The sequence below is a fragment of the Podarcis pityusensis genome, assembly GCF_964106645.2.
Source record: "Podarcis pityusensis genome assembly, chromosome: 10".
NCBI lineage: Eukaryota > Metazoa > Chordata > Lepidosauria > Squamata > Lacertidae > Podarcis > Podarcis pityusensis.
In genome coordinates, this window is record NC_138035.1 from 13,751,453 (window position 1) to 13,764,831 (window position 13,379).

General features: G+C 43.0%; 1 protein-coding gene across 7 annotated transcripts in view; it reads right to left on the minus strand.

Annotated features, from left to right (window-relative positions):
• The window catches only part of SOX5 (SRY-box transcription factor 5), a 764,489-nt gene that overhangs the window by 81,804 nt on the left and 669,306 nt on the right, over positions 1 to 13,379 (minus strand). For all 7 annotated transcript variants that reach the window (XM_081022783.1, XM_081022784.1, XM_081022785.1 and 4 more), the window contains one exon: positions 1,090 to 1,236. In XM_081022783.1, the coding sequence (XP_080878909.1) occupies positions 1,090 to 1,236 (147 nt within the window). The remainder of the gene's footprint in view (positions 1 to 1,089; positions 1,237 to 13,379) is intronic.

Genomic DNA, 13,379 nt, shown 5'->3' on the forward strand with positions numbered 1-13,379 from the left:
ACCCCCACCCCTGCCTACCAAAGAATCCTGGGAACTGTAGTTCTGAGTTTTTTTGGGGGGTTAAACAGGGAACTGAATTCTTTGTTGGATTCTGTGCTTTAAATGTATGCAGCCCAGGTTCTTGTTGCTAAGAACAGTTTGACAATGAAATCTATGACTCAGACGAGCTCTTCCATTGTTGGAGGTCTTCAAACACTTACAGCACTATTTCCATGCAATCTCCATGCAGTCAGTAATTTCCCCCCAACACCAATAGGATTAGGTGTCGGGTAGCGCTGTGGTCTAAACCACTGAGCCTCTTGGGCTTGCCGATCGAAAGGTCGGTGATTCGAATGCCCGCAGTGGAGTGAGCTCCTGTTGCTCTCCCCCAGCTCCTGCCAACCTAGCAGTTTGAAAGCATGCCAGTGGAAGTAGATAAATAGGTACTGCTGTGGCAGGAAGGTAAACGGTGTTTCTGTGCACGGTGTTCTGTTGTGCCAGAAGTGGTTTAGTCATGCTGGCCACATGACCCAGAAAGCTGTCTGTGGACAAACACTGGCTCCTTTGACCTGAAAGTGAGATGAGCGCCACTCCCCATAGTTGCCTTTGACTGGACTTAACTGTCCAGGGGTCCTTTACCTTTACCTTTTTAAAACACATAATAGTTGCTGTTATACCAATAAGCACCACAGAAATATCCCATCCCATGCTCAGACTGCTTACAATAACCTGTTATAAATTTCAGAAAGGTCTAAGCCAGGGATCAGCAACCTTTTCCAGCTGTGGGCCGGTCCACCGTCCCTCAGATCATGTGGTGGGCCGGACTATATTTTGGAAAAAAATATATGAACGAATTCCTTTGCCCTACAAATAACCCAGAGATGCATTTTAAATAAAAGGACACATTCTACTCATGTAAAAACATGTTCATTCCCGGACCGTCCGCAGGCTGGATTGAGAAGGCGATTGGGCTGCATCCAGCCCCTGGGCCTTAGTTTGCCTACCCCTGGTTTAAGCTACAATTGCATATACATTATGCTGAAAGAGAGTCACAGAAAGAGACACAAAATATGCAAGAAAAGCCAGGCAGATAAATCTGCGCAATAGTACCTTGCTTTTGGGTGGAGGGCTGGTTGTGCTCTTGTCGGTATGGATGCTGGTAGGCGATACTGCCGCACCAATGTTGCTTTGGGGGATGCCGGGTATTTTCCCACCTGGGGATACTTGCATCGCCGCAAGCTGGGCAGCATACAACTGCTACGGAAAGAGGAAAAGCAGGGAGTCAGAAAGTGGGGGAAAAGAAGAATACATTTCTCTATGTGAAGCCCCCCTGGACCGACAATAACCACTCAAAAGATGTACTTTCAGAGAGACCCGTGTCAAAGACGACAAATGCATCCTTCCAAACATCCCCAATGTGGTGACTTACAGCTGGTTTGGGTAGCTGTGCTGTTGTGGTTGATGGGAGTTGTGGGCTGAAACATGTGGAGGGCAACAAGTTGTGGGGAAGTGTGAACCATTCAAAAGCAAGTAAGAGCATGATCTCACAGTTAATTCACTAGTTGGTTTTCATTTGCAGCACAGTAAGCCCACAACTTATGCACATTTAACTTGTGCACATTCAGCTTACATGCATGGCATTATTATTATTATTATTATTATTTAATAAGGGGGTGGAAAGGTGGTGGAGCTCTGAGAAAAATGACTTTGGCAATTTCACCTGCCATTGAACCCAATATGTCACTGTATTTTATTTCCTGATGCTTAGAGGATATCTTGTTTAGTTGTTTACCATGTTTTGCAATGTGGAATTTTCCTTGTATTTCATGGCTGATTTCTGTGTGTATAATGCTTATATTGATGCCAAAGAGGACGCTCTTTCTGTTGTTGTATTTTATAGAATGTAGAAAATTCCTAGGCTTTTTTTTTTTGTTATTTATTCAACCTACGTTGCAAACCACTTAAAATGATCTCTTGTGTGAATCGCCCCAAGACAGTAGCTTAGTAGGCGAAGAATAAATCAGTGATTATCTATATCTATATCTATATCTATATCTATATCTATATCTATATCTATATCTATATCTATATCTATATCTATATCTATATCTATATCTATATCATCTATATCTATATCTATAGCTATAGCTATAGCATCTATCTATCTATCTATCATCTATCTATCATCTATCTATCTATCTATCTATCTATCATCTATCTATCATCTATCTATCTATCTATCATCTATCTATCATCTATCTATCTATCATCTATCTATCTATCTATCATCTATCTATCTATCATCTATCTATCTATCTATCTATCTATCATCTATCTATCTATCTATCTATCTATCTATCTATCTATCATCTATCTATCCATCTATCTATCTATCTATATCTATCACATGGCTTCCCTCCAAGAACCTTAGGAATAGGGATTGGTGATATCTGGTTAGCTTAGCATCGTGATATACTGAGTCATTGGCTGGCTTCACAGTTTCCCCCACATTCTGATTTTTGCATAAAGCCATTTCCGACCTCGCGAGGAGAGGGGGTTGCGGGCGACCCCCTCCCACACACGCGGGGGCTGGCCTTTGCCCCCGCGAGATCAGGGGAATCCCCGGGCGTGCCTGCGACCCGACCCGCCAATCGGCGGGCCAGGGAGGCGTGGCCTAGCATACTTAAGGCCAGGCACGCCCGGGGACCACCCTCTTTCCCCGCGCCAGCTGAGCGGTTTTTCCCATCCCACCCACCCTTAGGTTTAGCTAGCTATGACCTTGCTATGGACTACGGTTGGTCGCCGTAAGGGGCCTGGTAGGAATTTTTCCAATTTGGCGCACTGTCAGCCTTTTGGTTTTTTCGCCTACCTCGTAGCAATCGTCACAACTTCAGCGGTATTTGGCGGTTAGGCATTGGCAGGGGTTTATTGTTATGCAAATGAATGGGGGGGGAAGGAAGCGCCATCACCTTCCCCCAAGAAAAGGGTAGTCCGGTAAAGGACTCCGGGGGGCGTTGCCTTGTCCGAAACCTAGGGAGGTGAGGGCCCCCGGCACGCCCCCGAGCGGTGACACCCGTGGGATCCTAGTTGGTGTACTTCAACAGGATTCCCACGGTTTGTGGTTAACCCTTCCCGGTCTGCATGCCGGGTAGTCGATAGGAGCCAATGCCTAAGGCCAATACCTTTCAATTCTGTAATCAATAAAGTTGTGGCCTGTTTATGCCCATTAACCTTAAAAAATGTGTCCAGTGTCTTCATTTCACATGTGGGAGGGGTCTAGCCACGCAACTAACACACACACACACACACACACACACACCATGATTCAAAGTATATTGCCAGGTAAAAAATTATGAAACCAGTATCATGATATGGACTTGAAACCGGTTGATTTTGGACGGTATCTTACACAGCCCTAACACACGTCATGGTTCACAATATATTGCCAGGTCAAGAACTATGAAATCGATATCACAATATGGATTTCAAGCTGGTTTTGGAGGATTTATCGCCCAGCCCTACTTAAGGAACCATTGCTTACGCCTCACAAAGCCGCAACTCTTAACAAACTACAGTTCCCAGGATTCTTTGGGGGGGGCATGTGCTTTAAAAATGTGTTTTAAATGTATGGATGTGACCACAGTAGAAAATGCACATGCTTAGCCACTGCTGCCTGCAGTACAAGTAGGTCAAAACGGTAAGGGGTTAGGGGGAGTACAAAAGCTAGCAAAGAAAATACAGAGAAATGGGGTATGTTTCAGCAGTATTCGTTGGTTTATCCTTTCAAGGACAAGGAGGGGAACAAATTATACACCTCTTCTGAAGACGCTTTCTATTGTTAATGCAAAGTGTAACCAAGTCGGATATGATCACAAACAGAGCAAGGACAAACATGAGACAACACCGTGACCAGTGCTATGATCAGCCATTGTTGTTATTGGGTGTTCTTCTTTTATCATTGACTGTTTACATTAGCGGAGCCATGAAGGTTGGAGGTCACCAGGCTGCAGAATGCTAAACAAAGCAAGTGAGCTTTGAAGATGAGTTTGGAGTAGCGCTTCAAGGTGATCAGGTAGGGTGCAGATTCCACAGCAGCTTTCAAAGATGTGAGGAAATACGGCACGACTTCGTTCGTCTGCTTCTCACCCTCTGACTAATTTAAGGAGTTTGAGAGTAGCAAAACACAGCCGTGTCTTTGTCTCCGAAGGCACTAGGCTCACTTGAAAGCGCAAGGTAAATTGCACAAGATATGAAGGCTAACACTGCAATGGACACAATCCACATAGCTAGAACGTCCAAATATAAAAATGGGGCGGGGAAATAAGTTGCTGCAGGTAGACAATTTTGATAGTATCCACATAGCAAGTATTTCACTCATTCCATTCTATTTGCTTACTACACAAACCTTGCTAGACCTTTCAAGAGCTTGTAACAACTTACATATATGCCAAGATGGCCTCCCTGTGACCTGGATGGGCCAGATTTGTGCAGTTTAAAAATTAGAACTGTATCACTAGTCCTGGGACTCAGCCTTAAGACCCCAGTATGCCTCAACATTTTGGCTTCAAAAATTTTAAGCCTTAAGGTGTATCATGCCTCAATCAGCACCCCAGATAGAAGTAACTTGGACTACAAGTTAGGGGTAGACAACACTATCAATGTCAGTTTCTCTCGATTTCTCACTTTTCCCATTTATCCCAATTCCCCATCAGCCTGCCTTAAAAAAAATGCACGAAATTTGTTTTTAATTTATTGCAATTTCTCCTGAATATATGTGTTTTCGAATGCAATTGTGCTTTATATATTTTACGAAGGAAGTTTCCCTAAAATAATGCATTTTAAAATAAATATTTCAGGAGCCATTTATGCTGCATCTACAGAAACAATGTAAAGAAATGGACTCACTAGCAGGATTTGAGTAAACACTTACAATTAACAACATGAATACAGAATTTACGAAGATGATGTTAAAATGATAAGAACACAACAATACTGAATTTAAAGAATTTTATATTAAGATATAGTAATGCAAGCAGGAAAAGTTAATATGTAAAAAACCAGGAGGAAGGAAGTAGCTGGGGGGAGGGGAAAATTTGGGAATCATTTTTTCTTTTGTGATTTGATATGATGTTATTACGATAAAAATGTAAAACTTAATAAAAATTATTTTAAAAATAAATTAAAATGACTATTTCACTAATATGAACATTAATGAGTGCCCTTTCCCCAAACTTATGCCTCCCCCCCCCTTGCATTGTTTGGCTAGAGAACTGCATCACAAAATTCAGGGACGTGTGAATTTCAAAAGAGAGCTGCTTGCATATTGGTTCAAGTAGTATGAATCAGGTAGATGCAAAGTGAAATGTGAACTGGACAAATTTGTCCCCTATCATTACCAATAACTGCCACCACCACTTCAACAACAGATCCCAGGGTGGGTTACAACAATATAAAATTCTGTATTAAGAACAGTTAAAACAAATTGCAGCCACAAGAATAGGGTGGGTCCTGAAAACGCACGTCTCTGGGGTCGAAGAGTAAAGAATACCAAATGAGTCATTAGAACATCTACAAGGATGCATCCCTACCACAACATTGCAATAATGGAACTCTCTCCCAGCAACCTATTCCTTAAACCAGTGGTTCTCGATGGGATGCCACACTGGTTGTGGCAGGAAAGAATGGTAAGTGTGGCAGGAAGATTCAAGGACAATCAAAGAAACATTTAAACATTTCAGTGCAGTGTGGACATACAACCAGAAACAATATCCATGCCTCTCTTCAACAACATTGGCTATTCTTTTACAGTTCCCCATGACATGTTGTTGTGAACATGAATTTTCAACGCTGGCAAATATGAAAGATCAGAAAAGATAAAGGCTTCTTTGTGTTGATGAGGATATGAGAGTTTGTTTGCCTCAAATTAGACCTAACATAAATGAGATTACCCGGCAAAAGCAAGAGCACACCTCTCATTGAGTTTGTGTACATACTTTACATATATAAGAGGCTCGTTTATATTTTAGGAATAATTCATGTTCTTATGATGTCCTGTGATCATATTAAACAATAGTTGTGTTCTATCTTACACATCAAACACTGCTGGAAGCTGTTTCTTTTTGTTTTCCAATGTATTTCTCATCAATTAAAAAACTCTTATGGTGTGAGGAATTTTTTATTCTGAAAGCATGGTCCAGAGAAAAAAAGCCTGAGAACCACTGCCTTAAACCCTTATTATGACTTCAAGAAGTCAAAAGAGGAGAGAAAGAAGCCACATTAATAAGGTTTATGCTGAATGAAAGCCACTGAAATTCCAGCCATCCTCTTTAAAATAAACTTTAGGACGTGCCCATGAAGAAGTCTTCCTACTGGATGCCCAAGAAATTGGGTGCCCCTTGAATACCTGTTATTTCCACACAGTGTTACCTGTCACTGTTATGATTAAGTTAGGTCTGATAATTGCAGTAGATTTGGATTAGAGGGTAAATCTTAGTTGAATACCACCCCAGGTTTCTGGCTTCATGGCTACCTACCTCCTACAACCCACTTCCTGACCATCAGTCTCCAGCCTGCCTTCCACTCTTTCCCCCCACGGTACCTGACTGTCCTTGGCTGAAGTCTCTTATACCACCAACTCTGCCTCCCTCTAATCCACACAGCCTATAGGCTATCTCTTACGGAAGAACTGCACACACAGAACCTGCAATCTCACCTGCAGCAGCATGTACAATGGTGAGCCGAGGCTGAGCTCAACAACATGGTGCCCAAGTGAACAAGCATTGCCCACACAGCTCAAGCATGCACATTAGATGAAGATAGTTCTGCTGACTTTTAATTCAAATACTTTGGCAACCAAGCCAATGTCTGGCTTTTACACGTACACATGCACAAATCTGGCAACTGGCCCAGAGCTCACAAAAATTGGTTGTTGTTGTCATTTGTGGCCAGTTGGCCGTCCAATCTCCATGGCCTGTGGCTACCCTTGGTTACAATGGCCCCATGGTGTGACACTACAGAGAGAGAATTGCCTGGGTTTGTTCCCTCCTTGCTTTGTCAATGAGATTCTTCTTTCAGACCTGCCATGCCTTGTAACAGAGAATGAAATGTACAATATGCAGGATGGGGCGCAGCATGCTAATATTTTTAGACAAGATTGAACTTTGACATTATTGAATCTGTCTGTTCAGATTTAATCATTCCAGGGCAGGACAACGTCTGGCTCAAGACCAGGGAAAAGGACACTGGAATGACCGCATGCTGTGCATCAAGATGGTTAACTGACAACATTTTAGAGAATGAGAAGTTATGGCACCCTCAAGCAATCAAACAAAGGACCGTGTCTACTCAAAGGTCTATAATTGAGAGCTCCAAAATTTGGATTTATTTTATGCTCTAGGGATGCTGCCAACAGTCTCTGTGGCAGAGCAGTGCAGTGAAACACAATCTGTATTTTGCCATCTTCCCATAAGTGTACATTCCCCATGTCTTGTGTGTCTCTCCTAATGGCGAAGGCAGAACGTGGAGGAGCTAAATAAGTGGATCTGGAGCCAATTTAATTTGTGTGTTTTGTTTCACATGACTGCTGGGAGGGGAAATTAGAAAGAAAGAGCACGACTATTTCATAACATTGAGGGATGTTCTACTAAAATAGATTGCGACTTGGTTTGCACATTAATTGAAGAGGTGTGATTGTCTTCTTCTCTGTGGCTGCTCCCATTCTGGATGAGATGCTTAGCTCCTGTAAATACAGTAAGTGTGGATTGTGCCGTGACTTCTAACCTTGATGATGCCTGCCCTGTTATGTGTCCACAGATGCATGACATCAGCACTCATCACAGCTGTGGAACTGCATCTAAACTATAACTCATGCCCAATATGTTGCTGTAGGCTGTTGGTGCCTTTGGGGTAAGGCAAATATGCAGTAGACTGGTGGTCCATTGCCCAATTGATGTTGGAGCATCTAGTGCAGGAATAACTAATGTGCTGCCTCCATATGCTATTGGGCTCCAACTCCCATTAGCCTCAACCAGCATGGTCAGGAATGATAGAAGCTGCAGTCCAACATCTGGAGGCTGTGGAAGTCCTTAATCTAGCGCTTGCTAGTCTCCGGGTTTATTTGTCCAACATTACTGGAGAATATCCACCTGGGTCTGACCCAGAAAAGCACTTTTTATACTTTTAGAGTTCAGGCACAGGATCACTTTGCATAGATTAGTTTTAGTTTAACTCTTAAGAGATCCTCCGCATATGCTTTGTCTTGCAAATTTAATGCACACCAAGGGATTACGGAATTTCTAGTGCAGTAAGGCTGAACAGTTCTGCCCAGTGCAATGCCAACACACTTACTTACATCCTCATGAGCTGCAAAAGCTCTGGGGGAAAGAACTGAGGGTTTGGGAATGGTTTAATGGGGGATTTTGACTTGTTTTAGTAGGGTACAAGATTTTCCCAGAGGCAGCTCTGGTATGGTCCACTTTGTTCACTCCTGGACTCTTGACAACTTGAATGATATGGGCTAGGTACTGGGATTCAAAGATCTTTCCTTCCTTCCTTCCTTCCTTCCTTCCTTCCTTCCTTCCTTCCTTCCTTCCTTCCTGGAGTTGAACAAAGTGTCTTCCATCGTGCACTCATAAGAAGAGCCAATGACCCATCATTTCCAGGATCCTGTTCTCATAGCGGCCAACCAGATGGCTTTGGGAAGCCCATAAGCAAAACTTGAGTGCAACAATACTCTATTCACTTATGATTCCCAAAAGTTGGCCTTCAAAAACACACAGCTTCTGATGGTGGAGGAAGAACACAACCATCAAGGCTAGTAGCCACTGGTATCCTCATCTTTCATTAATCTGTCAAAAATAAATTAAGCCATCCAAGTTGGTGGCCATCACTACCTCCTCTTGGAGTGAATAATAAAGTCTAACTATCCTCTGCCTGAAGCAGTACTTCCTTTCTTGTGTTACAATTTTAGAATTCCCATTAGCATGTTGACCTTGGGGGTTCTGAGGTTTTTAAGGAAATGTTGTCAGTCCTGAGCCAACACCTTAAACCCTCTATAATCCTCACCTGCATATTAAACAGTAGTATTCTGCTACTCTCTCTGAAAGATTGCGAAACATCTCTTGGCTCGATGGCTCTGTGGTACATCAGAAGTTCAGCCATGAGGTTAGACTGCCTTTGAAATCTTTCCCCTGGGGCATTGTTATTATATGTTAACAATGTTCATTACAGCTTCGAGGCCACACTAAAAATGAATTCTTGTTCTATGAATAAAGAAAACGAGAATGTGGCATAATGGGTATTTTAAAAATTATTTTAGGGAAACCAATATTAGCTGTTTTACCATTAAGTAGATGCATGTGCTTTGGATCACAGCCATATTATTAAAATCACTTGAAGAGGCGGGGGGGGTGCATTTGCAGTTGGGGACAAAGAGTAAAATAAAATAAATTTTAAACAACAACAACAAAATCCATGAAAACAGGATTATCTGATGGGTTCAACTTCACCCTGAGTGTAAAAGCATCTACTCCCAAAGGATGTTCCATATAGACCCAGGCATAAACTAGACTCAGTGCATTTAAATAATCTGAATCTATGAACTGTGCCAATATTCACATTCTATATCATTTGTAGACCTATCATTAAAAATATACACACGAGCAGGTCTTCTTCTGATTTGCCAGTATGAATCTCCACACTGCATAGCTTTGATTTGTTTATGTAATTGAGTAGATATTTTATGGAGCTGGACTCTCCCCCTGTGTTGAATGCATCAATGGGATCTTTCTCCAATTTGGGTGGTTTTGTAAAGAAACCTATCTGGTAAATTACAAACAAGCATGCCGCATGCATCCTTTTCTTAGGGCAGAAGGAGGTCCTACAAGACAGTGACTCTGCATACCCCCACTATAAATTTAGTAAAGAAAAAAAATGCATGGTGTCCATACAATCCCACTTTGAGCATCTCCCAATTCCCAGTATCAGGAGCCAATGAATGGGAACAGGGGCTCAGCAACTCTCAATGTGATGATGTCATGCCACACTCTTTCACCCAATAGATTGTGCAGCAGGCTTCCTCAACCTCAGCCCTCCAGATATATTGAGACTACAATTCTCATCATCCCTGATCACTAGTCCTGCTAGCTAGGGGTCATGGGAGTTGTAGGCCATAAACATCTGGAGGGCCGAGCTTGAGGAAGCCTATTTTACAGGGAAGAAAGCAAGAACAGCTGCTGCTTTCATCGGCCACATACATGTCTCTTAAAATGTTTCATTGTGCTCCAACAGCTGGTTCCAGCTACATATTCTTCCACATGGAGAACAATAAGCTTGGAAAAACATTGAGTTACAAAAATGTGAAAATCTCTCCATGAGTCCATGAACATTCCCTCCTTCCCTTAATGCTTACTTGGTTCCTTCCTTCCCTTTCAGACATTTTGCTCATGCATTGTAATCAATGTCTGTGCAGAGAGTTTGGTCGTGCCAGTCATCCTCATCTTTAGTGACGTTGTCCTGCTGGCCATGGGCAATAGTTTTTACTCAAAGTAGACCCACTGAAATTAATGAACATGGGCAAGTTAATGGGTCTACCTTGAGTAAGACTTAGGGTTCATCCACACTTATGTTTTGCCACGGCTTTCCCCCCCAGTTCTGGCACCTCTCAGGTATGCGCCATTGCCATTATAAGAGATCAAGGGAGACGTTCATGGTGAGTTCTGCCACTTCTTTTTCTGTAAAAAATAGCACTGTGTTTTGCCCTAGGACTTGGCAATCAGAAGATCGGCGGTTCGAATCCCCGCGACGGGATGAGCTCTCATTGCTCGGTCCCTGCTCCTGCCAACCTAGCAGTTCGAAAGCACGTCAGAGTGCAAGTAGATAAATAGGTACCGCTCCAGCGGGAAGGTAAACGCCGTTTCCATGCACTGCTCTGGTTCGCCAGAAGCGGCTTAGTCATGCTGGCCACATGACCCGGAAGCTGTACGCCGGCTCCCTCGGCCAATAAAGCGAGATGAGTGCTGCAACCCCAGAGTTGGTCACGACTGGACCTAATGGTCAGCGGTCCCTTTACCTTTACCTATGTAGGCACATGTCCACTCTTAAAGCTCCGTGTCCAAGCCCTTTTTTTTGTCCTTCCTCTTTCCCCAGGCAAACTCCCAAATTAACACTGAATTGGGACAAATGACATTTTGGGTTTTCTGTGGGTTGCCTTTTGCTTTCATTCAGCGGTACAGAGCAGGTATTCGTGGGGAAACTGCCTGGACAAAGAAAAAAAACCAAAGCCCTTGGACACAAAACTTTAAACAGCAGACCTGTGTCTAGAAATGCAACACAAAGGAAGTATGGATGAGCCTTTAATTGAAGACCACCCTCTGCTCTTGATGTCCATGCAATGAGCACAGGCATCTGAAGAAGGGAAGCCTATACATGTAGATCTCTAAGACTTCCATGAGATTTAGAACCCCAATCCTGAAGGGTTCCAGATGACATGGAGGCCTATGCTCCCTGCTCATGCACTGATTGCCACACGTGAAGAAAAGAAAACGTCTGAAAGGGACCTTGGTTGGTTGTATCAAGAACCAACTTGGAAACTGAATCTAAAGTGCAGACCACAAGGCTCCATCTCTCTCTTTTTCTTCTTCTGACTACAAGATCTCCTTCTATGTTGTTCACATGCAGGAACTTATCACTAGGCACTTCCTATCACCAGCTTATAAAAAATTGTTACTCAGCTTCTGCGATAATAATGCAATCGCTGTGAAGTTCGCGTACCAGATTGCCTCTCCCTTCGCAAATTAAGAATAGCTGAACTGGAAGGCTGCCCAAGTAAGTCACATATTTGTACATAACAATGTTCACGGCATGTGACAGCAACTGAAAAGGAGTGAAAAGACTTGAACGCTGGCCAGAAAGGAAATGTGATAGGGTCATCTGGGAAAACACTCTTGGCTGATACATTCCATATGAATCTGTTGTCCGATGTGAGCAATGTAAGTGCTCAAGATGAACAAAGGGATCTACCATCAACTTATCCATAAACCTTATCTGGTGAGTTGGAGTCGCAGTGCATCCGAGCCCTGCTGCATTTCTTAGGGGGAACACCTAAAAAGGGGGAAGGCACACATAAACATGAATTGTTCCGATTTATTTCTTTTTTAAAAAAAGAAAACCTCAATGGGAAGCAGCTGTTTCGCACAACAAAAAGTTACAGGAAGGCCCAATGAAATGAATGTACGCCGGCTTTTGGAAAACAGAAAAGGGAAATCCTTTTCTATAGAGGTATTAACAGGTCCCAGCTAAGATGACAGAATCACAAGGCATCCCAAAGCTTGCTAGTAGCTGGAATTGAAAGGCGGGCCCCATCTGTACCTTACAATCAAACCAGTATTATGCTACCTTAACAATCCTGGGAACTGTAATTTGTTAAGGGTACTGAGAGCCATAGAGAGGCACAGAGCTGCAATTCCTAGAGTGGTTTAGCAATCCTTCCCCCTTCCCAGGAAACTGTATGTACATTAAATGGTGTATATTAAGTAAAATTGCACACAAGTGTTATGAGAAATTTCCACTAAAATGCTGATGAATTTTCATGGGTACTTCTTTCTTTAAAAAGTCACCAACTGATCTGAAAAATGTTGAGAACAAAATATTGGGAAAATGAGAGACTGAAAGAACTTGAATTTGACAAGGTTTGCACATTGCTACTCCCACACCAAATCCCTGTTCCAGTTTCCACTTCTTTTGCCACTATTTTTATTAAAGTGTGGGGGGGGGATGGACCACAAAGCAAATTGCATAAGAAACATCACATCTAGCCTGCCCTATAGCAGGGGACAGTACCAGATCACAGTAGGATAAAAGGAGGCAAAAGTTTGGCTGACCTGCATTTCCTCCCTCTTCCCCTAAACACACATTCCCATTCCAAGGTTCTGGAAACATGCTATCTTGGCTGCGAGATTCATTGAGGAAAAAGCACCCCCACCAGAACAGTGGGTTTTCACTCCCAGGTAGCGCTTACAGAACCAGAGGTTTCTTGCTAATCCCGAGTTACAAAAAAGTGGAAATGAAGCAGAAATGAAGACAAAACTCCAGTCAGCCTGGGATTTCTGCCATCCTTTGAAATGACACACTTGCCACTTCCCCAACCACCCCCTCCCCGATTAACTAAAATAAACTTCTTGTGCACCAGAAAGAAGCTGTGATATCCTAGCTGTCGTGTTCCATTAAGCCTGCAAAACAGAGCACAACAAAACCATCCCTGGGAATCAGGGCAGCCTACAGTCTAACTTTGAGGGACGATGTACATATTTTCCTGCCATAATTTGAATGTCCTCCGCTCGCTCCCCACCACACTAACTTCACTCCCTCCTATGGAGCCTTTTCCCATACTCCCCACCCCGGGC